This window comes from Zootoca vivipara, chromosome 17, assembly GCF_963506605.1.
Source record: "Zootoca vivipara chromosome 17, rZooViv1.1, whole genome shotgun sequence".
Lineage (NCBI taxonomy): Eukaryota > Metazoa > Chordata > Lepidosauria > Squamata > Lacertidae > Zootoca > Zootoca vivipara.
The window spans coordinates 28,711,192-28,736,760 of NC_083292.1; the positions used below are offsets into that span (position 1 = coordinate 28,711,192).

At 52.2% G+C, this 25,569-nt stretch overlaps 2 protein-coding genes across 3 annotated transcripts; one reads left to right on the plus strand and one right to left on the minus strand.

Annotated features, from left to right (window-relative positions):
- Window positions 1–1,137: 1,137 nt before the first annotated feature.
- Window positions 1,138–4,227, minus strand: CCDC85B (coiled-coil domain containing 85B). Its single transcript, XM_060269570.1, has one exon. It carries the CDS (start codon window positions 3,913–3,915, stop codon window positions 3,229–3,231), a length of 687 nt encoding a protein of 228 aa, XP_060125553.1. The 5' UTR covers window positions 3,916–4,227; the 3' UTR covers window positions 1,138–3,228.
- Window positions 4,228–15,414: 11,187 nt separating this feature from the next.
- FIBP (FGF1 intracellular binding protein) lies at window positions 15,415–25,409 on the plus strand. 2 transcript variants are annotated; one of them, XM_035099371.2, is made up of 11 exons: window positions 15,415–15,548; window positions 16,888–17,055; window positions 17,857–18,055; window positions 19,289–19,415; window positions 19,724–19,824; window positions 20,208–20,341; window positions 21,254–21,362; window positions 21,705–21,768; window positions 22,037–22,123; window positions 23,102–23,199; window positions 24,283–25,405. In XM_035099371.2, the coding sequence occupies exons 2-11, from the start codon at window positions 16,971–16,973 to the stop codon at window positions 24,350–24,352; spliced, it is 1,074 nt and encodes a 357-aa protein (XP_034955262.1). In that variant the 5' UTR covers window positions 15,415–15,548; window positions 16,888–16,970; the 3' UTR covers window positions 24,353–25,405. The 2 variants fall into 2 exon arrangements, with proteins under 2 accessions (XP_034955262.1, XP_060125481.1); XM_060269498.1 differs by lacking the exon at window positions 15,415–15,548 and having other exon boundaries at window positions 16,918–17,055; window positions 17,834–18,055; window positions 24,283–25,409.
- Window positions 25,410–25,569: the final 160 nt, after the last annotated feature.

A 25,569-nucleotide genomic window follows, 5' to 3' on the forward strand; every position in this document is an offset into this window, starting at 1 on the left:
TGGGGATAACTCACACGATGAAGCGTTGTCTGACCTCTCCGCAAACATCAGGATGAGTGCTCAATAAGCTGGCTGACTAGAATTGGGGTGGCATTTTGGTAACAAGGCATTCCTTTAGCTTCAAATCCATACAAAGCACAAGGCATTCGCCCCACACCACCCCACCTGCAAAGCTTCAAGCCAAAAATGGCTGATGGATGGGAGTTGTAGTTCAAAACATCTGCAGAGCACCAGGTCAAGGAAGGCTAGGCAAAATAGGAATAAATTGACCCTAAAGGTAAAGGTACCCCTGACCGTTAGGTCCGGTCGCGGACAACTCTGGGGTTGCGGCGCTCATCTTGCTCTATAGCCCGAGGGAGCTGGCGTTTGTCGGCAGACAGCTTCCGGGTCATGTGGCCAGCATGACTAAGCTGCTTCTGGCAAACCAGAGCAGCGCACGGAACTGCTGCCGTTTACCTTCCTGCCAGAGCGGTACCTATTCATCTACTTGCACTTTGACATGCTTTCAAACTGTTAGGTGGGCAGGAGCTGGGACTGAGCAACGGGAGCTCACCCCGTCGCAGGGATTTGAACTGCCAACTTTCTGATCGGGAAGCCCTAGGCTCAGTGGTTTAGACCACAGCGCCACCCGTGTCCCCCCAAAAATTAACCCTACACACCTGCAAAGGACTCTTAATAGTTTAGGGATAGTTTTCACACAAGCTTCCAACACAGAGCCATCCACGCCTACTCAGAAGTCACACAGAGTTCAATGTGGCTGGAATTCCTACAAAAATGTGTGCAGGATTGCAACCTAAATATGTTGTGTTTAGTTAATTCTGTTTTACAGAATATGGAAAACCCCTGGAATTATATATATTTTTTAGTTTTTGCACTTGCTGTTTATTTAAGATGTTGTAAACCGCTTAACAGTTTTGTTTAAATATAAGCAGTATATAAATTTATTAAGTAAGTTTCCTTCTATGGAACTCCTAAGCACTCGAGGGGTTTAGACCTCCGGACAGCAACAAACACTTGCACAAATTATCTCTCTCACACTCACACCCACACACACCCAATTTGCTCCACACGAGTAGTTGGCTGATAATTTAAGAGCTTAAAGAGAGTACCAGAAATCAGGACATACACAAAGCAGAATGAAGCCCTCTCCAAAAGTGACAATTTAATACATTTATTAGCACCCTGAAAGAAAGAGGAGATTGCTCAAGTCCTCGGTTTCTTCTCAGGGCGGGAGGGTGTGTGTGTGTCTCCTTTCCATTCTTAGGGTTACAAACATTGACATCATTAAATGGATATCCTCCACACCATTTGCTACACCCTGGAAAGGAGATGGAGCAAGGGGACCTGGTTTGGGGGGGGGGCATGGATGCCTTTCCCCAAGCCTCTGTGTCCTGTTGTCCCAGGATGTTGACAAAAAGAAAACAATCAACAGAAGCAGACGTTTCTTCCAGGTCTCTCGCGCTACACAGAGTTGTGTGCATGGTGGAAGCTTGCTGCTTTCACCACCATTTCTCCAACAAAGAGCAGCATCCCAATAATTTCTCATCCCCTCTGCACGGGGGACCATCGCAGCAGCCCCTCGCGGAAAGGTTTAAATATCCTCCACCATTCCAGCATATATCCTGCCACCAAGGGCCTAGTGTTTCAAGTGGAGGAGAGTTCCAAGGACCACCACGTGTAAGCATGTTCTCAGTCGAAACTGAATCATGGAATCTATTGCTATTCAGAAGTTCACTTTCAAGTTACGGGGAGTCATTGGCTCGGGCACCCAGCAACCAACTCCCCACTCCCCCCACGATCCCTGTTTTTCTCCTATGGAGCAGGAGAAGGGCGCATTTTCAAAAACAGGATAACCGTTCCTTTTGGGGGTCCTACCCTCCAAAGAGAGAGAGTTGCATCCTCGAGGATCGTGCTCCAATATGAGGTTCCCAAATAGTTTTCGAGGGGCAGTTGTTTTCAAGGGATGGTGCTGTTCCCTCCAGGCAGTTCCAGTAAACAGAGCCTCTGGGTTCCTTTCCAATTTCAATAAATGAGAGGAGCGGGAACAGAAGCATGCAAAAGGGGGGGGGTGTCTGAAAAATCCTGCAGTGTGCCCTGACTCTCTCATCCCCTCATGCACAAGGAACCCGCCTTCCTAAGCACTCCAGCCAAATTCAGACGCCACAAAAGCATCACTGCTTTGTCCCCAAACAACACCCCCTTCGAAGCAGCCAGAACCAAATTATCATCGCTGTTGCTTTCCCCTACCCCCCTCCAACCCCGTGTACACACAGAATCGTGAGAGTTGGAAGGGACCCCCCAGTCATCTAGTCCAATCCCCTGCAATGCAAGAAACCCAATTTGAAACCACACCGGACCCTGCTTAGCTTTGCAAATGGGCTAGCAGTTTTATTGCTGCACAACGAGAAGTAGCACACAATGGAAGATTTTTCCAGGGCAGGGAGAGAGAGGCACCTCGCCCACACCCCTCCTTTCAAGAGGGGAAGTCCACTGCCAGAAGCAGCGCCCCATTTCTAAATACTGCAAGTGCAGCCATGGAAATGGGGACGCCCATCCAAAAGCATGCTACCTCCCCACACCCTTCCTTACCAAAATGGTTCATGACATATAAACGTCTCACTCCGGTAAAGCTGGAATGTCACAGCAGAGGGACCCTTGCTGTACCCGACTTTGCTAGATTGGAACAATGGCCCCATTTCCATTGGGACGATTTAGAAGTCCCTGTTTCTTCAGGGGAGTGTTGGGATGTCAGCCATGGGGGTGGCAAGATGGGGGTGGGAGGGGCCCTCCAACGATATTTTATGGCTTTATTTAAAAAACAAAACACCTCCTTGTAATCAATCCAAAAGCTCTGTACACTGGCCAGAGTTATGGCTTTATATTTTTTTGGAAAAAAAACAAGAGCTCTGTGTGATGTCAAAGCTTGCTGCGTTCACCAATGCAGCATGGACCACAAAGAAACCACTTTTTAAGAAAACGGGGGGGGGGGGAACGGTGGCAATAAATTAAATGCATCCGCCGTTGCCCTGCTTTGGGATGTGGGGGGACCGGCGGGTTCTCGTCTCCCTGAGGCGTGAAATCTTCAGCGACAGGGGCTGGGGAGGGGGGAAGAGAAGGCGAGGAAGGCCGTGCGCTCTGTACTGGATGAAGAGTCGACGGGCCGGGCGGCGCGTCCACCACACACACACACCCCGCGACGGCTGGGCTGGGCTGGGCTGGGCGGCGGGTTCAGTCGTCGGGGGTGCAGGCGGGGTGCAGCTGGTCGGGGCTGCCGACGCTGCCGGTGCTGGAGCTGCCGTCGCCTAAGTCGCGGGGCCCGCAGGGCAGGTTGAGCTCGGAGGAGCCTCCACCGGGGCTAGGGCTGGCGTCGGGCCGGGCGGAGGCGCACTCCTCCTCCAGGGCCAGGCAGAGCTCCTTGAGCTCCAGGTTGTCCTTGGCCAGGCGCTCCTGGAGGCCCTCGAGGCCGGCCAGCTTGCGCAGGCAGGCGGCCACCTCGTCGCGCAGCACCTGCGCCGCGTGGTGCCCGAAGAGCTGCCAGTGGCGCGCCAGGCGCTTGGCCTTCAGGCGGTCCTCGTCGAGGAAGCAGCACAGGTCGCGCAGCTCGCGGTTCTCGGTCTGCAGGCGCCCGTTGACGGCCTTCAGCTCGCGGATCTCGCGGAGGTGCTCCTGCAGCTGCCGGTTGACGCCCTGGATCAGCCGGCCGCGCTGCACCAGCGCCGCCAGCTTCTCGGCCTCCTCGTGGCGCAAGCGGCGCACCAGCTCCTCCTTGCTGCACACGCCCAGCTCGGCGTCGCTCAGCTCGGCCAAGGCAGGGCAGCAGACCCCCGGCGTCGTCGGAGGCGTCGGCGTCAGAGGCGTCTCCGGGCTCTGGGGGGGTCCGGCCGGCGGCGCGGCCTCGCGGGCGGCGGGGAACATCGCCGGGGCGCACCGAGGACTCGCTCCTCCGCGGCGCGCTCACCTCCAGCCAAGGCGCAGCAGCAGCGACATCTTGCACGATTCCCCTCCTCGCCCTGCTTAGCAACAGCAGCAGCAGCAGGACATCCTGCCTGGCGGCGGAGATTCCCCTCTCTCCTTCCTCCTCCTCCTCCTCCTCCTGCTTCCCCGGGATAACGGGACGCACGGACGGGAGGCCCGCCAAATGAGCGACGCCAAAAGCCGACGCTCTCGGCGTTGCAAATGCACGGGTTAAACGGTAGGGGAGCAGGTGCATGGTTGCAAGAGGGGCGCCTGCGCCGAACGGGGGCGGAGTGGGGTGGGGGTAGAGGAGAGAGAAAAGAAAGGGGGCGGGCGGACATGGGGAAGCGTTAGTGGGTGAGTGAATGCGCGGACTCCCCTTATGGAAGGGGCGAGAGAGGCGCTGGCGGGATGCAAAGGCTGGCAGAGAGAGAGAGAAGGAAGCAGCAGCAGGAATGCATTTGCAGCAGCTTCGGAATCCCGTCCAAGCGCCGGGCAGGGCGCCTCCCTCCCGCCGGCAGAAGGATTAAGAGGCCGCGCAAATGGCTTTAATCCGGATTAATGAAGACCGCCGCCGCCATCACTCAGAGGCCTTGGCTTCTCTTGTACAAAATCTTGAAGCCATAACCATCGTAAGGCCGCGAGGCTCGGCAAAGCGCAGCACAAGCAAAAACCTTTCCAAAATGGAAATGAGACGGGGGGCGGTGGGGAGAGGGAGAAAACCGCACCCGCTTTAATTATGGTGGATTAACTGGCAGGATTCCAGCATCGCATTCTCCCCTGTTCGTGTCTACTGTACTCGGATGTAAGGCTAAGCCCCGTTGATTTCAATTGCATTTGCGCCTAGGCAAGTCCCGCTGAATTGACCCTACGCAGCCCGCTGGGCTTTAATTCTGAGTGGACAGTATTAGGGTTATAGGGGCTCTTATTTAGCCTACTCTGAAATAATTGGTCTAAGATATTCATTATCTTCGTTGACTGTGCATGAGTCAAGAAAAAAAGTTTCTCTGTCCATTTTCTCCATGCTCTTTTGCATAATTTAATAAACTTCTGTCGTGCTACCTCTTGCTCGTCTTTTCTGAGTCTGAACGAAAAAGTTCCAAACGCTGCAACCTTTCTTCATAACGAAGTCGCTATACCCACCCCCCTTGATAATTTTGGTTGCCCTTTTCCAAAACTTTCCCAACGTTATCCTTTTTCAGCTGAGGCGAACAGACCTGGGCACTACAGTGTTCTGAATGCAGTCGCACCGTTATGATGCCTGCAGTTTCATTTGCAATTCCTTTCCTAATGATCCCTATAGTGGAATTTGCTTTTTCCACAGCTGCTGCCCAGTGGGTCAACATCTTCATCGAGCTATCCACTAGGACCTCCAAGGTCTCTTTCCTGCTCAGTCACTGCCAGTTCAGACCCTATGTGAAATGTGGAGTTCAGATTTTTGTGTGTGTGCCAACATGCACCAGTTTGCACTTGTATGCATTGAACTGCATTTGCCATTTTGCCACCCCTTCACTCAGCTAGGAGACAGGTCTTTATGGAGACCTTCACAGTCTCTGTTTCAATAACCCTGTGCAATTTAGTATCACTAGCAAAGTTGGCCGCCTCGCAGCTCACCCCGCTTGATGGTTTGTGCACAAGTTCCCAAAGCCAAATCCTTGGGGGAATTCCACTTTCTAGTTCTCTCCATTTAGAAAACGGTCAGCCTATTCCTGCTTGCTGCTTCCTCCAAATCAACCGGTTCCTGATCCACAAGGGGCTTCCTGGAGAAGCTTCACCTGTTGAACACTTTACACTGACACACTGCTATCAATGAGACAGAAGTCTGCCAGAAATTGTAGGTGGGAGGGAATAGATCCCAAGTTTCTGGAATGCCTGTGTGACGTGGGGGTGGGGAAAACCTTTGTCTTCAGCTGGGGTTGTGTTTTTTTTGCCACTGGAATCATAGAATCATAGAGTTGGAAGAGACCACAAGGGCCATCCAGTCCAACCCCCTGCCAAGCAGCCCCACTGGGACTGGTGCCATCAGATGTGGGGTACGTCTGCAATGGGTCACATGCTGCACAGCTGCACACTCTTCCATTTTGGAAGAGAAAGGAGAAACCCACAGGCTCCATGGGTGCAAAGTCATGCACTGCTTCCAGGGTGCTGCCAGGGGCAGTCAGTGCAGGATATATTGTTTGTGGCACTTATTGGCTTCATCGAAAAGCTCTCCAAGGAACTTACACAATTCTAAAATAACTGGGGAGATGGGGCATAGCTTCTTTGCATGCAGAAGGTCCTAGGAATCTCCAGGTCGGGTTGGACAGTGGCATAGCGTGGGGGGGGGGCTCAGGGGCAGTTGCCCTGGGCACAAATTTATTCAGTGCACACAATTTCAACACCCAGTGCTGCCTCAATACAGCTGCATGCTTCCATCACTGGGCTCCGTTGAAAACCGCTTTTTCGTGCGAACCAGAAAGACCTCTCCAGACAATGGAACAACTCTCCTTTTTTTACTTCTGTGGCTGCGACCTCCTGGGTGATGCAGGCACCGTTAGGCAGTTGAATGCACATGTGTACTCCGTCTGTTTCCCTCCCTCCTACCCGGCCTTCCAAATGGCCCCAGGCACTGGCAACCCACACTATGCCACTGCCTCTTTAGGAGAAGGAGGCACCATCCCAGCCCCAAAGGCCCGGCCCCTGTGTGGCTTGCCTCTCTGCAGTACGTCTATCATGGGGGTGGTTCATTGCACCCTCTCAGAATACAGTGGCCCTGCCCCTGGCATCAGCATATTGATGGCAAAGCAGCCCTAAACTCTGCTGTTTCACAACACCCAAAATCATCATCCTGAAGCAGCCTCCTCACTCTACCTAATGACAGGGTCAGGTTCGTGTCCATTTCTAGGGACTGGCCTTTTGGTCTATATGCAGAATTCAGATGAGTGTTTCTGGCTGATGGTGGCATGTAGACTAGAACACATTGAAAGAGAAGCATGTGAATGAATCCCCTTATGAATCCCCAAGGGTCCAACCCCGTTGGGTGCAGGAATCTCAACTAGATCTAATAATAATAATAATAATAATAATAATAATAATAATAATACTTATTGTTATTATTATTTGTACCCCACCCATCCGGCTGGGTTTCTTCAGCCACTCTGGGTGGCTTCCAACAAAGATTAAAACACATTAAAATATCACAGATTAAAAACTTCCCTAAACAGGGCTGCTTTTAGGTGTTTTCTAAATGTCAGGTAGTTGTTTATCTCCTTGACTTCTGATGGGAGGGCATTCCATAGGGCGGGCGCCACTACCGAAAAGGCCCTCTGCCTGGTTCCCTGTAGCTTTGCATCTCACAGTGAGGGAACCGCCAGAAGACCCTTGGCGCTAGATCTCAGTGTCCGGGCTGAACAATGGGGGTGGAGACGCTCCTTCAGATATACTGGACCGAGGCTGTTTAGGGCTTTAAAGGTCAGCACCAACACTTTGAATTGTGCTCGGAAACGTACTGGGAGCCAATGTAGGTGTCAGAGGGCCTGGTATGGCTACTCTAGAGTAACGACTCCAGCATGGTCTTTTAAGGCTTTTATTAAGTGCTGACTATTTACAGTGTTCAGAGCAATGAAAATGCATCCTTAAGGTGAGGTGTCAGAACTCCCGAATGGCGATTGGCGCGTTTTCTTCCAGCACCACAACTTTGGCAGACCCAACCTCTTCCCCCTACGTTTGCGTCGCAATTCGGGAGTTGGGGGGATTGGCCTCCCCCCCCCCGTGCGTCCAACTTCCTGTCCCACCTGAGGCATGGGCTCCACAACCCTGCCTGAGCCTCGGACACCACTTCCTGACTCTCCGCTGGAGGCAGAGCTCTCCTTACTCTCTCCAGCGCTTGGGGATGGGCTGGAACTTAAGATGGGAGGGACTTCCCTGTATCCCTTGTCCCTCACATCCACCCCCCTCCCAGGCTCCTCTCTCCCCCTCCCTAGTGGCTCTCTGCTTGCTGGGGACGAGTGAAATCCCAAGAAGTCAGTGGCATCCGAGCCTGTGGGTGTGAAAATTTCCCCCCAATCCGGCGATCTCTCTCCTTCCCCCTGAGAAGACGGAAATCCCAAGAAGTCAGTGGCATCAGAGCTGGTGGGAGTAAAAATGTTCTGCCAGTCCTCTCCTGCCTCTGACGTCGTCGACCTCGGTGAAACCCACACCTCTTCTTCCGTGTCCTCAAATTCCGCTTCCCATCTCCATGGGGAGCTGCTGCCTGCTATCCCTTCCTCCTGCTCCTCCCCCTCTCCCTCCCTTTCCATGTGCCAGGGCTTGGGCCTGTGGGGGAACAGGGCGTGGAACTCTTCCACTAAAAATTCCTCAGGTACTTCCGTGGCCGGTATCCACTCATTGTGGGATGGCGGAGTGTCCTCCCATGCTATCAGGTACTCCAGCCCTCTCACCCCTCTCCTTGAGTCTAAAATCTCAGTTGCCTCATTGAGCTGTCGGGCGTTTCCCGTCTCCCCCCCTCCCTCTGGAGGTTGATCGCTGTCCCTGAACCTGGTACTTTCCCTGTACGGCGACAGCAGTGATCTATGAAACACTGGGTGCACTCTCATGTCCTCCGGCAGTGCTAGCCTGAAGGCTACCGGGTTGACCTGTTGCGTGACCGTGAAGGGGCCCAGCCTCCTGGGTGCTAACTTTTTGCATCGCCCCCTGGTGGGAAGACCTTCCGAGGATAACCAAACCTTGTCCCCCACCCTGATGACCTCTCCCGGCCGCCTGTGGCGATCTGCCCCCTTCTTGTACGCTTCCTTGGCCCTCTCCAAGTGTTCTCGGAGCTGCTGGTGCACCGTCTCCAGGTCCTCTGCCCAATCCTCTGCCTGTGGGCCCTCTTCCTCCTCCTCCCCCTCCCTCTCCGGGAAAGATCTGAGGTCGCGCCCGTAATTGGCCTTAAAGGGCGACACCCCTGTGGAGACGTGCACCGCATTGTTGTAGGCAAATTCTGCTAGTGGCAGGCGATCCACCCAGTCCGTTTGCCTTTGGCTGACGTAACATCTCAGGTACTGCTGCAGAATGGCGTTGACCCGCTCCGCCTGTCCATTGGTCTGCGGGTGCCGAGCCGTCGACAAGCTGACCTCCACCTGCAGGAGGTTCATTAGCCGTCGCCAGAACCTGGAAACAAATTGGCGGCCACGATCCGAAATAACTCTTAAAGGCAATCCATGCAGTCGGAATACGTGGTCCACAAACAGTTTGGCCGTCTCTTCTGCCGAGACCGCCCTGGCACACGGTATAAAGTGGCACATTTTGGACATGAGGTCCACCACCACCAACACTGCGGTCTTGCCCCTGGACGACGGCAGGTCTGTGATGAAGTCCATGGACACTACTTCCCACGGCCTGTGCGGTGTGGCTAATGGCTCCAGCAAACCTGCTGGTGGCGCTCTGACCACCTTTGCTCGCTGGCAGGTGTCACATCCCCTGACATAATCCCGAACATCCTCCCGCACCCCTGGCCACCAGAAGTGTCTCATGACTAGGTGAGTGGTTTTGTCCCTTCCGAAATGACCCGCCGTTGGGTTGTCGTGCATCTGCTTGAGAACCTTACCTCTCAGCTGTTTGGTTGGGAGGTACAGGGCTCCCCTGTAAAAAAGCAAACCCCTCCTTTCCTCAAAGTCTTTGGCCTGCTCCCTCCCCCCTCTCAGGTCTCTGAAGATGCGGGTGGCAAATTCATCCGCTGCCGTCAGTGCGGTGAGTTCTGCCTCGCTCACCACTGCTGCACCGCATGACCATGCAGATGGGGGGAAAACGTGCCTGGGTGCTGGTGGCAACTCCTCCTCCATGTACTCTGGCTTGCGGGAGAGGGCATCCGCCCTGACGTTCTGCTCCCCCGGGATGTAGTGGATGGAGAAGTTGAAGTTCGAGAAGAACTCTGCCCACCGTATCTGCCGCTGGTTGAGCACCCTGGCCGTTCTCCAGAACTCCAGGTTCTTGTGGTCTGTGCACACCTGGATGGGGTGCTTGGCGCCCACCAGGAAGTGTCGCCAGTGCTGGAACGCAGCATGGATCGCGAGAAGTTCCCTATCAAAAACTGTGTAGTTGCGTTCAGGCTGGGTCAGCTTCCTGGAGAAGAAGGCACAGGGTCTCCACTCTCTGTTGGCGTCCAGTTGCAACAGAATCGCTCCCACAGCTTTATCAGAAGCATCTGTCTCCAGGCGTAGGGGCGCATCCTGCACCACGTGGAACAGGTGCTGGTCTGAAGCGAATACCCTCTTGAGGCTTTCGAACGCTGCTTGTGCCTCTGGTGTCCACCTGAACTTCTGCTTGCCTCTCAGGCAGTCGGTGATGGGAGCCGTGACACGAGAGAAGTTCTTGATGAACTTCCTGTAGAAGTTAGCGAAGCCTAGTAGGCGTTGGGCATCTTTGCGCGTCCTGGGGCTGTGCCAGTCCAGGATGGTCTGCACCTTGTCCTTGTCCATCGCCAGCCCCTTGTCTGACAGCTTGTAGCCCAGGAAGTCCACCTCCTTGGTGTGAAACTTGCACTTCTCCAGCTTCACATACAGGTGGTTGTCCTTCAGGCGCTGCAACACCTCCCTGACATCCTTCACATGCTGCACTGGGTCATTGGAATAGATAAGGATGTCATCCAGAAAGACCAAGCAGTTCTTGAAGAGGAGGGACCCCAGGACGTGGTGCATGAAGGCCTGGAAGCAGGCTGAGCCCCCTTGCAACCCGAAGGGCATCACCAGATATTCAAAAGAGCCCAGAGGCGTGAACATCGTGGTTTTCCATTCATCGCCCTCCCGGATCCTGATCAAGTTGTACGCCCCTCTTAGGTCTAGCTTGGTGAAAATCTTGCCCCTGCGTGCCGCTGTCAGAAGATCATCCACTCTGGGCATGGGGAAAGCCACTGGCTCTGTCACTGAATTCAGCCGTCTAAAATCCACCACCAGACGGCGCTGTTGCGTGTCTTTCTTGTCCACCCAGAAGACCGGGCTGCCCCCTGCTGCCTTGCTTTCTCTGATGAACCCCCGCTTGAGGTTCTTGTCGATGAAAGCGCGCAGATCCTCCAGTTCCTGGTCTGACATGGCGTACAGCTTGGCTGGGGGTATAGTTGCCCCTGGCACCAGGTTGATCTGGCAGTCAAAAGGCCTGTGTGGAGGTAGGTGGTCGGACTCCGCTTCGCTGAAGACCTCCTGCAGGTCCCAGTACGGCTTGGGTATCGCCTCACCCCCTTTGACGTGCATGGTGGCCACCGTGGCTATCGGAGGCCCCTCCCCTGGTTGGTGCTGCATGCAATGTTCCAGACAAAAGTCCGACCCAAACGTGATGCATCTCTGGTGCCAACTTATGGAGGGGTCGTGGCGCGCCAGCCAGCTCATTCCCAAAACGATGGGGGGGTCTGAGATGGTCGTGACGTTGAAAGCCAGTGTCTCTGAGTGCCTTCCCACTGTCATTCTCATGGGGGGGGTTTGATGAGTGATGGCCCCTCCCAGCAACTCTCTGCCATCAATGGTGGCCACGTGCAGGGGAAAATCCAGCTGCAGAAGTTGGATCTGGTGCTCTTCTGCAAAGTTTCTCGAGAAGAAGTTGGCGGAGGCACCACTGTCAATTAAGGCGAGGACTGTCAGGGGATAGCCATTTGGGAGCGTCAGCGTGACTTCTAGAACCACTCCTGCTCTGGGAGGGGTGGGCTGGCTCTGCTCCTCTCTGTGCGGGTGGGCGGGCTGGGGCTGTTCACTGCTGACTGTGCCTGGCTGCTGCCCCTTGTCTCCTGCAGCCAGGCTGTCTCGTTTCCCTGCTGTGGTGCTACGTCAGTGGGGGAAGGTACAACCGTTCCCGCCTTTCCTTGCCACTCTCTGCGATGAGGGCAGTCTCTGACGCGATGCCGGGGGGAGTTGCAGAGAAAGCAATTCCCGCCTCTTCCCTCCTTGCGTCTTGGCGCCGCCGGGGTTTGAAAAGCCCGCGCGCGCGCTCCCCCGATCTCCATCGGTTCCGGCTCTGGGCTTGGTCTGGGCGGGTCTGGGGGCGGTCCCTGGGGTGGGGTTTGGTGATGTGGTCTGTCCTGAGAGCGTGGGAACCAAGGTTTTGCTGCGCGCGTCGCTTGTTTGTCATACCATCTGGATTCCTGTCTCACCCCCACCGCTAGCGCCGCTTTGCTGAGCTGATCCATAGTCTGCGGTCTAGGACCTCTTGCCAGCTCATCCTTAACGTCTGCATGCAAACCCAGGTAGAAGGCTGATTTCACTGGCTCACTGTTCAGATCCCACCCCAGTTTGTGCACCAGCATGGTGAATTTCGCCCAGTAGTCCCTAACTGTCGATTTTCCTTGTGTTAAGTCATGAAGCTCCTGTTTAGTGGCCTCCATTTCACTGTCGCTAGCGTACATTAATTTTAAAGCTTCTAGAAATAAAGTTGCGTTCTTCATGCAAGGATTTTTTTGCGCGATGAGCGGTCTTACCCATTCCCGGGCGGCCCCCGTCAAATGCTCTATGATAAAGTAGACTCTGTGCGCGTCATCTGGGAATTCTGCTGCATGCAATTCCAGCGCATAATTTATTTCTGTCTCGAATCCGAGGTACTCCCTCGGGTCTCTGCTGAACTTGGTGACTAGGCTCTGTCCCCTTCTCACTTGGACTAGCTGCGGCTGGGGTGCCCCCCCACCTCTAGCGGCTTTCTCCTCTTCCAACTTTTTCTGCAGGTCTAATACCATCACCCTTAGCTGTTTCTCAGTCTCCTCTTTTGTCCTCACCTGGTCCACCAGCTTGTTCAGCTCCTCCTGCGCCCCTCGCGCCTCCTCCTGAGCGGCATGCAATTGCTGCTGTGCGTGCGCTGTGAGGTTCTGCAGCTCCTGCTTCGCTGCTTCGGCCTCCAGCCTCCAATGCTCAGCCTCTTGAGCGCTCATCGCTGCACTCCAAAGTAGCCAAAAAAAGATTCGGGAGTTGCTGTCAGAGGGCCTGGTATGGCTACTCTAGAGTAACGACTCCAGCATGGTCTTTTAAGGCTTTTATTAAGTGCTGATTATTTACAGTGTTCAGAGCAATGAAAATGCATCCTTAAGGTGAGGTGTCAGAACTCCCGAATGGCGATTGGCGCGTTTTCTTCCAGCACCACAACTTTGGCAGACCCAACCTCTTCCCCCTACGTTTGCGTCGCAATTCGGGAGTTGGGGGGATTGGCCTCCCCCCCGTGCGTCCAACTTCCTGTCCCACCTGAGGCATGGGCTCCACAACCCTGCCTGAGCCTCGGACACCACTTCCTGACTCTCCGCTGGAGGCAGAGCTCTCCTTACTCTCTCCAGCGCTTGGGGATGGGCTGGAACTTAAGATGGGAGGGACTTCCCTGTATCCCTTGTCCCTCACAGTAGGTCTTTCAGGACCAGTGTTATATGGTCTCGGAGGCCGCTCCCAGTCACCAGTCTAGCTGCCACATTCTGGATTAGTTGTAGTTTCGGAGCCACCTTCAAAGGTAACCCCACATAGAGCGCATTGCAGTAGTCCAAGCGAGAGAGAACTAGAGCATTCACCAGTCTGGCGAGACAGTCTGCAGGCAGGTAGGGTCTCAGCCTGTGTACCAGATGAAGCTGGTAGACAGCTGCCCTGGGTACAGAACTGACCTGCACCTCCATGGACAGCTGTGAGTCCAAAATGACTCCCAGGCTGTGCACCTGGTCCTTCAGGGGCACAGTTACCCCATTCAGGACCAGGGAGTCTCCTCCACACCAGCCCGCCCCCTATCCCCGAAGAACAGTACTTCTGTCTTGTCAGGATTCAACCTCAGTCCATTAGCCGCCATCCATCCTCCAACTGCCTCCAGGCACTCACATAGACCACTGGTACCAAAAAGTATGGGAAAGTTACTAGAAAAGTTAACCAACAATCTCAAACTAGCACAAGGACAAGCTACGGGGATGCTTTCACCTCAGTGTGATTCCCCTTTATTACATACCCAACACAACAGGGCAATGACTTATTCCAGGGGTCAGCAACCTTTTTCAGCTGTGGGCCTTCACTGGTTCCGATTTAAAAGAGAGGTAGAGCTGGGTATCATCCACATATTGATGGACACCCAGCCCAAACCCCTTGGTGATCTCTCCCAGCGGCTTCATGTAGATGTTAAAAAGCATGGGGGAGAGGACAGAACCTTGAAGCACCCCACAAGTGAGGGCCCAGGGGTCTGTCATGTATGACAGCTGGACATCCAACCTCTGCTTAAAAACCTCCATATGTTGGAAGCCACCCAGAATGGCTGGGGCAGCTCAGATGGGTGGGAAATAATAATAATAATAATAATAATAATAATAATACAGTCATACCTCAGTTTAAGTACGCTTCAGTTTGAGTACTTTCAGTTTAAGTACTCCGCGGACCCATCTGGAACAGATTAATCCACTTTCCATTACTTTCAATGGGAAAGTACGCTTCAGGTTAAGTACGGACTTCCAGAACCAATTACACTCATACTTCGGGTTAAGTACGCTTCAGGTTGAGTACTCCGCAGACGTGTCTGGAACGGATTAATCCACTTTCAATTACTTTCAATGGGAAAGTTCACTTCAGGTTAAGTACAGACTTCCAGAACCAATTGTGTACTTAAACCGACGTACCACTGTAATAATTCTATTATTATTTCATTAGGGAAATGTTGGAGGTTATGCTAACCAGTATGAGCCAGATTGGAGAGGCATGATTTTTGCACACACACACCCGGCCTGCACCCTTGGTGGAGGGCAACTTAGACAGCCCCTAGGTATCCGCTGGGTGCCAGAGAATTAGAGACATTTGTAGAGGATAAGGCTATCTTACTGAGCTATCTTACGGAGCATGATGGCCATGTTCTCCTTCCACTGTCGGAGGCGGTGATGTGCCTCTGAATCCAGTTGCAGGGAATCGAAGCATAGCTGCCAAGTTATCCCTTTTTAAAAGGGATTTTCCATTATGCTGAATAGGCTTCCTCGCGAGAAAAGGGAAAACTTGGCAGCTATGAATCGAAGTAGGGAACGTTAATGTAGCCCTCAGTTCCCGCTTGTGGGCATCCTAAAAAGAGGCATCTGTTTGGCCTCTGTGAGAAAGGGATGCTGGACTAGAAGGGCCCCAGCAGCCAGGGTCTTAGAATCATAGAATTGTAGAGTTGGAAGGAAGGAACCCCAAGGGTCATCCAGTCTAACCCCCTGCGATGCTTGCGTTCTTCCCTCCGCGTTCGCAAATAAAACACGCAAATAAGACACAGTGCTGCGTGCTTGGGGGGGGGATGTGTTACAAGCGAATAAATGATGATTCCAGCCCCGGAGAAGGTATAAAAGCAAAGCACCAATACAGGCGCAACAATGCTCCTGGTCCTCACCCCATCCCGGGATCCCAGCGCGCTTTAACGCTTCGAAGCCAGTTCCCAATACCGCGCCAGTCACAAAGATGGAGTGCCCGTCCCGTTTGGCAGCGAGGGCGCGTGCGCAAAGAGACTCCGGCATATACGTGACCCGGAAGAGGATCACTCCGGCGGGGTCATGTGCAAAGGCTCTATCCAACTCAGGGGCAGCTGAAAGCGGGCCGGTACCAGTTGCTGGAAGGGGGCGAATGGCCGGCGCGAGGAGAGGGGCTCGGCGCCCGGGTTTTCTTGGAGGGCGAGAGCCGGTCCAGGTATGCCGAGTGGCCGGAGGAGTCGAGGCTGCTGGGTTTACTGTGCAAAAGGGAGGAAAAGGGAAAAGGGGTGGGTGGGCGCGCTGTAGGGTTTGTGGGTTTGCTCCCTCACCAACCCCATAGAATTTAGTGCCGCAGGCTGGGTGACTCTGAGCACGTGCAGAGCATAGCTGCCAAGTTATCCCTTTTTTAAAGGGATTTTACATTATGCTGAATAGGCTTCCTCGTGAGAAAAGGGAAAACTTGGCAGCTATGGTGCAGAGTGCCAGGAGAAGCGGGGCATGTGAAGGTTCTTAGTGTTTTCTCGTTTTCCCCACATAAATTCTGGTGCTACAGGCTGGGTGCCTCTGAGCACAGGCAGAGTGCCAGTGGAAGGGGGGAATGCGAAGGTGCTGGACTTTGCCATTCCTCCCCCAAAATGTCTGGTGTTCCTGACTGGGTGCCTGTGAGAATGTACCTTCCTTGGGCAAAGCCTTTTGGATCTTTTCCCAAGGACAGTGTGCTTCTGAGGACGGGCAGGTTGTCTTTCTTTTCAGACAGGGTGGGCGGGCATGAAGGCTGAGTCCATGTTCCTCACTCTACCCCTGCTGCAAAGTGCTGTCCTTTCTTCCTTTTATATTATTTTAAAAAAATTATCCTGCAGAATATAAAGTGCAATAAACATTGAATACTCTTTCTCTCTCTCTGAGTGTATTTACATCTCTTCCTGTTGTGTGTTTTGTTACCACTTTTTCTGTACCACTCTTTGATTTAAAATGCAGGGCAAATGACAACTCATTAAATTGTCAGGGTGGGGGGGAAACAATAAACCAGCAGTAACCAAGGAACTGATGGCCATGACGGTAGGATTCTGGGTCTGGGAGGCACCCTTGGGTGAAGGTGGGGTGCTGTCAAATATGTTGGGTGTAAGCCATGACCCTTAGATGAGCATTACTCAAGAACTGGGAGCCCTGCTGCCAGAGGCAGTATGGTCGCGTCCACTCTTTTAACAGTCATGGCTTCCCCCAAAAGAATCCTGGGAACTGTAGTTTATTAGGGGTGCTGGGAACTGCAGCTCTCCGAGGGGGTCTCCTAACAACTCTCAGCACCCTAAACAAACCACAGTTCCCAGGATTCTTTGGGGGAAGCCATGACTCCTAAGATGTGGATGTGATCTATGCCCCTGAACATGAGCACCAGTTGTGGGGATTGTGGAAAAGGCTATTTATTGGTGTCCTAGTGTCCTTAGCTTCCCAGAGGCATCTGCTTGGCCACTGTGAGAACAGGGGGTTGGCACTATGTGGCCCTTTGGCCTGATCCAGTAGCCAAGCTTTCCTGGTGTTCATTATTGTCCCGACAGCTGCTTGCCTGATCTCCTGAGACCCGGTTTGGGAACTAGTGCCAGATCCTAAAGTTCTCCAAGAGGACTTGATTACCTGGGCCATGACGAGCAACCTGGACATCTTTGTGGGCAACACTACCCTGATCGATGAGGAAGTCTACCAACTCTGGCTGGATGGCTACACAGGTAAGGCTTCTCTCATTCATTTACAGCTAGGGTGTAATGGTTTAAGTCACAGAGGTGGATAACCTTTTCCAGCCTGAGGGCCACATTCCCTTCTATGCAGACTTCTGGGGGCCACATGCCAGTGATGGTCACAATACCTCTCTCCATATGAACTTACCTGGACCCTGAGATAATCCTCTGAGGCCTTTCTTCATGTGGAGGGTGGCAACACGAGAACGGGCCTTTTCTGTGATGGCTTCTTCCTTGTGGCATGCTCTCCCCAGGGTGGTTCTCTTGGCGCCTTCATTATACGCCTTTAGGCGCCAGGTTTTTGGTTGATTAACATCCAGTGCCTTTAAAAAATGTGTCGGGAGGGGGGTTATGGTGTTCAGCTGGCTGACATTTTTTACCTGGCGCCTAACGATGTATAATGAAGGCAGCAGCCGAACCTCTTTGGGGAGAGCATTCCACGAACGGGGAGCCACTGCAGAAAAGGCCCTTTCAACAGAACAAAAAAACCCCACAAACCCTGGAGAGCCGGGGCAGACAATATGGAGCTAGATAGACCATTGCTGTGCCCTGATGTAAGGCAGATTCCTCTTGTCCCCAAAACAGAGAGTCATGGATGGGGTTATAAGCTGTATTTCGGGAATGGTGGCTCTCCAAGTGATTTGGAGCTATAGCTCCCTGACCCCTGGTTCTGCTCGTGTCAGTTGCAACCCCACCGCACCCAGAGGGGCCTGACAGGCTTCCCCACCCCCTTCTGTGGATTTGACCCATCACATGTTTCCGGATACAGACACTTGCCTCCTGCCCCCGCAGTGAACGACGCGGTGACGCGTCGCATCCGCAGCGGGATCCTGGAGCAGACGGGGGCCACGGTTGACGTGCTCCAGAGCGACACCATGGACCACTACCGCACTTTCTACATGCTGGAGCGCCTCCTGCACTCGCCTCCCAAGCTGCTGAACCAGCTGCTCTTCCAGATCCCCCCTTGTCGCCAGACCATGCTGATCGAGAGGTGGGGCAGGGCAGCTGGCGAAGAAGCCAAGGGTGGCGTGGGCGAGGGTGCAGGGATGTTAAGGCAAAGCCAAAGGGGGCGGGGATTGGGGCAGGATTCTTGGTGGAGGATCCTTTGGGGGAAAGGCAAAGGTTGGAGGGTAAGGCAGGCGTATTAATACATCAGCAGGGGGTTGATTGATTGATTAAATTTCTATGCCACTTTTTTCTTTTTCTTTTCTAATTTTCAATAAAGAATACAGTCACACCTCGGTTGTTGAAGGTAATCCGTTCTGGAAGCCTACCCGGCTTCTGAAATGTTCGACAACCGAGGTGCAGCAGAAGCTGTGTCGGATGTTCGGCTTTTGAAAAAACGTTCGAAAACCAGAACACTTACTTCCGGGAACCGAAACGTTCTAAAACGGAGGCGTTTGGGAGCCGAGGTTTGACTGTTTTTGTGTGTGTGTGTGTGTGTGTGTGTGTGTGTGTGTACACACACACACACACACACACACACACACACATATATATATATATATATATATATATATATATATATATATATATGCATACATACATACTGTATATTCCTGCATATAAGACTACTTTTTAACCCAGGAAAATCTTCTCAAAAGTCAGGGGTCGTCTTATACGCTGGGTCGTATTTCTTATACAGTGAGTATATCCCAAACTCTATATTTTTTAACTGGAAAAGTTGGGGGTCGTCTTATACGCCCAGTTGTCTTATACGCTGGAATATACGGGTATACACACACACACACACACACACACATTTGTATGCTACTTCAAATGAATCCTGCAGCGGCTTACAAACAATAAATAACAATAACATGATACAACATCACCTGTGCAGCACAAACCATATAAAATCATTAACAAACCACCAATAAAACAATTACGATCTATGAAACACTAATGACACAGCAGTTACTAATAATAAGCTGAGTCACAACTACAGCAAAAGTCATAGGATTAACAGATCAATACGGCATTTACCGTATAATCTATAAAGCAATATCAACGCTTTTGACAAAACAGTACTGTAACTAAAAATGAGCTAAGCATCTCAATGATAGCAGAAGGCGTATTAATAGATCCATACGGCATCTATAAAACAATATAGGGCAGCAGGGAATGCTGGGAGTTGTAGTCTGGCTGTATCGGGAGGGCCGCAGGTACTAAGCTTACCTTCTCTTGTCTCGTTCTGTTCCTTGCCTTCCCCTTCTGGCGGCAGGTATTACGCCTTCGACGAGGCCTTTGTACGGGAGGTGCTGGGCAAAAAGCTCTCAAAAGGCACCAAGAAAGACCTGGACGACATCAGCGTCAAAACCGGGGTGACCCTCAAGAGCTGTCGGCGGCAGGTAATCTCTTGTCCCTTTGTGGGTGGTGAGTGAACCCCCTGGGGTCAGCTCTGGCTCTTTTCTCAGGGTGCCTGGGTAGGGTGGAAATGAAAGGGCACCTGCCTGGGTGTCAGAAGTGAAGGAATGTCGCACAGGGCACCTTTTCCCCAACCTGGCACCCTCCAGTTGTTCTGGACTACAACTCCAACCAGCTGCTTTCTCAAAAGATTTATCAGAGGTTGCTAGTCCTGCGTTTCCCTTGCTGAGACTGTTGAACCCATTTAAGCCTGTGGCGCTGATGAGGCCTGTCTGTTTCTGCTCTTTTTCAGTTTGACAATTTCAAGCGGGTCTTTAAGGCCGTGGAAGAGCTCCGTGGGTCTCTGGTGGAAAACATTCAGCAGCATTTCCTGCTCTCGGACCGGTTAGCTGGGTAAGGGGCAGCGGGAGGGCGCTGTGCCTTGGTATTTTTGTTTGTTTGTTTCAGTATATTTTAATATATTATCTTACGATCTCGGGGCACGTAGCAAATCAGTTTCTATTCAGGCAACCAAAGAAATGTATCTAATATCAACTGTACAGAACATCAGACATAACAACCTTCTATGGGGCCAGCCCAGCTCCTTACAGCAGCAGAGGCTAATGCTAGCCACTCAAAGGAGCCCCACAACCAGGTTGTGTGAGGCCCTTGACTTGTCTAGGATGTTCCACAAAAAAGGTTTATGGGGTAACAGGGAGGCAATGACTGAGATTTAGTGGAGCAGCTTTCTTAGTAGCATTAAACCTCCCCTCCATCTGTCTCCCCTCCCCCCACAGGGACTACGCAGCCATCGTTTTCTTCGCCAACAGCCGATTTGAGACAGGCAAAAAGAAGCTACAGTACCTGACGTTTGAAGATTTTGCGTACTGCGCTGAGCAGATGATTCAGAACTGGACTTTGGGGGCGGTGGGTGAGTTTTGGGCCCACGCGGCAAGATTTTAGTCCTCGTGTTTGTGAAGCGGAAGCTGGGAAGTTACACTACCTTTCCTTATATCCGTCTTGGAAAATATTTGTGGTTTGTCTGGAGGGAGCTAAATTGTGGGTCCAGGCATGCCAAGTAGGATGGGGAACCCTGTTTTATCTCCATCTCCCTGCACTGGCGGAGGAAGAGGAGTGCGGGGGGAGTGTACTGCCCCTGGCAGCGTGATCCCAGTGGGGTGCCATTGTGGCTGTCCCCCCCCCCCGTCCGCTCTGGGCGTCACGCCCCCACAGGACGCGTGTCACGCTCCCGGGATGCGCACCAGCCCCGCCCCCACCTGCTCTGCCCCCGGTGCCGGAGCATGAAGCTCTGCCACTGTCTCCCTGCTCCCAGCCCCACCACACCCACACACTCGGCGGGTCTACTTGGCAGGTCAAAGTTGACTCGCGGGGGGTCAGGAGGGAGATAGTGCCCAACTCCTCCTTCATCATCTGACATGCAGACAGCTCAATCCTGCTTCCTCCAGCTGCACCGCTGTCTGGGGTTGTGGATCCAAGTCCCCCATTGGGCAAATAGATTCCAGCATTTTAGGGGATTCTATGAGATGATCGTCGGGGTCCCTTCCAACACTACGATTCTGTGATGTTGCCTGTGACATCAGGTTTGGGTCTGCTGGGCATGGCTTGAGGGAAATAGTCTCATGGTCCGGCTGGAGAGGCCCGGAGGACTAAGTTCGGCCTTTGGGTCAGTGATTCTCCACCGCTGTGCTAAGCCAAACTGGGACTTAGCTCACCAGCAGAAGAGCTGGAGGAAGAGCAAAATGGCTCCTCTCTGGGAGACCTGGGCATTTGTCCATTCGTGTCCAGCCTCTCTCTCCAAATGCCCTCTGTCTTGCCTTGGCAGATACGAACGTGGATGATATGGATGTCGACCTGGACAAGGAATTCTTGCAGGGCCTGAAGGAGCTAAAGATTCTGATTGCTGACAAAGACTTGTTAGATCTGCACAAGAGGTACCTTGGATGCAGCCTTAGCCGAGTGGGCTGGGGGCTGTTTGCAAAACAACCAGGACATGGTTGAAGCAAAGGGGAATTTGGCACTTTGCCATTTGCCCTTTGAGGCTTCAGGGCCAGAGCCTGGGTTGTGGGGAGCCTACGCCTCCCCCTGGATGTTAGACTACAACTCCCATCAGCCACAACCAGCATGGCCAATGGCCAGGGACAATGGGAGTGCAGTAGCTTCTGGAGGGCCCCAGGAACCCCCACCCTGCTTCTAGAGCCCTAGTCATAAGCTACCGTAAAATAAGACTTTTAAGGCCTTTTCTCACCTCTCCTCCTTATTCCCTCCCCATCCAGTTTGGTATGCACAGCCTTGCGGGGAAAGATTTCTGTGTACAACGAGATAGAAGCTAATTTCAAGGTATGGCATGGAGGGACCCTCACTGGGATTCATTCCTTAGTTTCGGGACCCTCTTTCCAGCAGCTCCTCCCTCCCTCCAAGTGGCTGATATGAACTTTGCGCCTGATATTCGTTGGTGCACTTGGCCTGCTACTTCACTCCTGGCCATCAGAGGGGGCTGTTGTCCTTTGGAAAATCTCAATCCTGCAGACACAAACTGGGTTGGGTTGGGCTGGGTTGACAGCAGCCTAAGAGGGCTCTCTTGTGACCCTTCCATTAACCCTTGCAGAACCTCTCCCGAGCCCTGATCAACATTGCCTCAAAGCTCACCCACAGCAAAGATGTCCGTGACTTTTTTGTGGATCTGGTGGAGAAGGTAAGCAAACACCCCTCCCCTCCTCATCTGAGCACCCCCTCCCGTCGGTGGATCGTGCCTGAATCACTGGGGATGGAGGCTGGGGTGCAAACAAACAAACAAACAAACAAACAATGAATTTAATGATGATTAAATTTGTTTAGAGCCTAAGCATGCCTGCCACTTTTCAGAGTATAAGAAGGCAGGTCCCTGTCCCAAGGAGCTTACAATTAGAAAAAAATACACAGGAGTAAAAAAACAGGTGTGTGGCCCAGGGACAGGGGGCATGGCTGGGGAGGGGGTGTGGGGAGGTTCCTGGAGGTCATGCAGAGAGACTTGGAGGGCCTCATTTGTTCCTCAGGCCTGAGGTCCTGTGAGATGTGCTGCCGCTTGGACTACTGCAATGCGCTCTATGCGCTCTACCTTTGAAGGTGACTCAGAAACTACAACTATTCCAGAATGCGGCAGCTAGACAGGTGACTGGGAGTGGCCGCCGACACCACATAACACCGGTCTTGAAAAACCTACATTGGCTCCCAGTACGTTTCCCAGCACAATTCAAAGTGTTGGTGCTGACCTTTAAAGCCCTAAACGGCCTCGGTCCAGTATATCTTAAGGAGCATCTCCACCCCCATTGTTCTGCCCGGACACTGAGGTCCAGCACCGAGGGCCTTCTGGCGGTTCCCTCGCTGCGAAAAGCCAAGTTACAGGGAACCAGGCAGAAGGCCTTCTCGGTAGTGGCACCTGCCCTGTGGAACTCCCTCCCACCAGATGTCAAAGAGAACAACAACTACCAGACTTTTAGTAGACATCTGAAGGCAGCCCTGTTTAGGGAAGCTTTTAATGTTTGATGGATTACTGTATTTTAGTATTTTGTTGGAAACCGCCCAGAGTGGCTGGGGAAGCCCATCCAGATGGGCGGGGAATGAATGAATGAATGAATAAATATTTATTATTTATTATTATTATTGCTCTGACGCTTGTCATCTCCCATTGCAGTTTGTTGAGCCTTTTCGGTCGGACAAATGGAGCCCAAACGACGTGCGTCTCTTTCTGACACAGTACACGGCTTGTGCTCACACGCTGGATGCCTTCAGGTTTGTGGGAACACCAGTGCCCAATCCGCTCCCAACACCTGGATCCGCCTTTGCCAATGAATCATTTACTTGTGCTAATAAAGCCTTATATACCCCCCTTTCTAATTGACTTTTTTTGCCTTTATACTTGCCCTTCTTCCTGCAAAACACTCCCCCCTCCCCCATATTATTATTTTTAAGGGGGAAAGATCCCACTCTCAGTCTTCCAGCAAAAACATTTTCTCCCTTTCTCACACAGGATCGCTTCCAAGTAAATTGTATTTAAAGCAGGTCCACTGACACGAATTAAGTTAGCAATGTCCATTAATTCCAACTGGCCTACTCTATAAGTAGGGCTAACGTTTGCAAAAGACCCACACCTTCACAGGAAAACTGTGGGATCTGCTAACACAAGACAACCACCAGCTTGGATGGCTTTAAAAAGCTGCTCAGAAAGAGGCTTAGGAGGTTGAGGTAATTTTAATCCATATTAGTATTTTAACTCTTGTATCTTTTAAAAGTAGTGTTGTGATTTCCCCCCCCCCCCTTGCATTTTACTGCTTCAAATTTGTAAACCGCTTTGAGGGTGTTTACTTTTTTTTTTTTTACAACCAAACAGTGTATAAATTTTGTGACATAAATAAACAATAAAAGCTCAGACAAATTGCTGGAGGGCAAGGTGGTGTGCTGCCTCCAGTATCACTGTGCCAGGATCCCTGAATACCAGTTACTGGGAGGCAAGAGTGGGAAAGGGCTGTTGTCCTCCTCTCATGAGACAAGCCCTGGTGGATCAGGCCCATTGCCTGTCTAATCCAGCATCCTTGTTCTCATACTGGACATTAGATGCCAATGGGATGCTTGAAAGCAGGACCTGTGTGCCACAGCGACTCTCCCCATCTGGTCATCCCCAGCAACCGGTAGAAACTTAACAGCCTCCAACAGTGGAGGGGAGAACATAGCCATTTTGGCTAGTAGCCGCAGATTAGCAGCCTTCCGTTCCATGAATTTGCCAAATCCCCTCTTACAGCCATCCAAGATGGCGGCCATCACGTCATGTTGTCCTGCCATCTGGTTAACCTCTTTCCCCCTCCCCTTCCCCTGCAGGCATCAAGCTCTCTGGGAAAGATACATGGGGACGCTGAAAGCTTGCCTTCTGAAGATGTACCACGACTGAGCTCTGCGCTTAGCTCTTTATTTATTTTTTTGGACGGGGGGAGGAAATCACCTTTAGGTGCAACAAGTTCCAGGCAAAAGAGAACCCAGAGCCCTTCGGCAGGGGAGACGTTTGCTGTTCGCTTGCTGGCTGCGGCTGTTCTGCACAGACACACACAGTTGTGTGTCCACACACGCTGCCACCACCGAGCGTCACTCTTTTCTCTCTACATCTTCAGCAATTAAGGGTTAAAACTGTTGTTGGCGTTAAGAAATAAAAAAGGAGTCCTCACAGATGTTGCTTGATTTGTCTGATTCTGGATGGTGTGACTGTGAAGAGGCTCCATGGCAAATCTATCCATTTTTCCTTCTCTTGTTTTCTCCCCCCACGTTGTTCTCCATGTTTCCACAACCGTTTGCAATATTTTGTTGCAAACTGTTCGCTAGCATTTTTATGTAACTTTCTCCTCATTTCCAATGTTTGTATGCAATTCTGCCAAATGCCCACATTTTTGCAAAGCGCTTTTTTTGCTAATATAATACAGTTGTGGGGGTTTGTTTTTTGCTTTTTATTTTCATGAACCCATGCCTGCTTTCCTTCAGTCTGTGCATTTTTTGTACGCATAACTTGCCTGGACAACTGCATTGCAATATTTGGAGAGGTGCAGATTTCAAAGGCTGTCTGTGTTTCGCTTCTCATATAGTTTTGGAAAGTGGAGGATTGGATAGGTTCACCTTTTAAATGTAAACGGAATCATATTCCCTCTCTCAGACCCCCACATTCCCTACTTAAGAGCATTTGATCTGAGGTAGCTTGAATTTTCTCTGCAGCACATCAAACCGGTGTGCATCTGTAGTACATAGGAAGCTGCCCAGAACCAGACGCTTGGTGCATGTAGCTCAATGCTGTGAACCCATGGGGTAGGGGGCAAATGCATCCTTCTAGACCAGGGGTAGGCAACCTAAGGCCTGTGGGCCAGATGCGGCCCAATCGCCTTTTCAATCCGACCTGCGGACAGTCTGGGAATCAGCGTGTTTTTACATGAGTAGAATGTGCCCTTTTATTTAAAATGCATCTCTGGGTTATTTGTGGGGCATAGGAATTCATTCCCCCCCCCATGTAGTCCAGCCCACCACATGGTCTGAGGGACGGTAGACCGGTCCACGGCTGAAAAAGGTTCTAGACCTTTCCTCCTGGCCTTTGGGACTCTCCCCAAGTCATCTTGTGTCCAGTGTGGC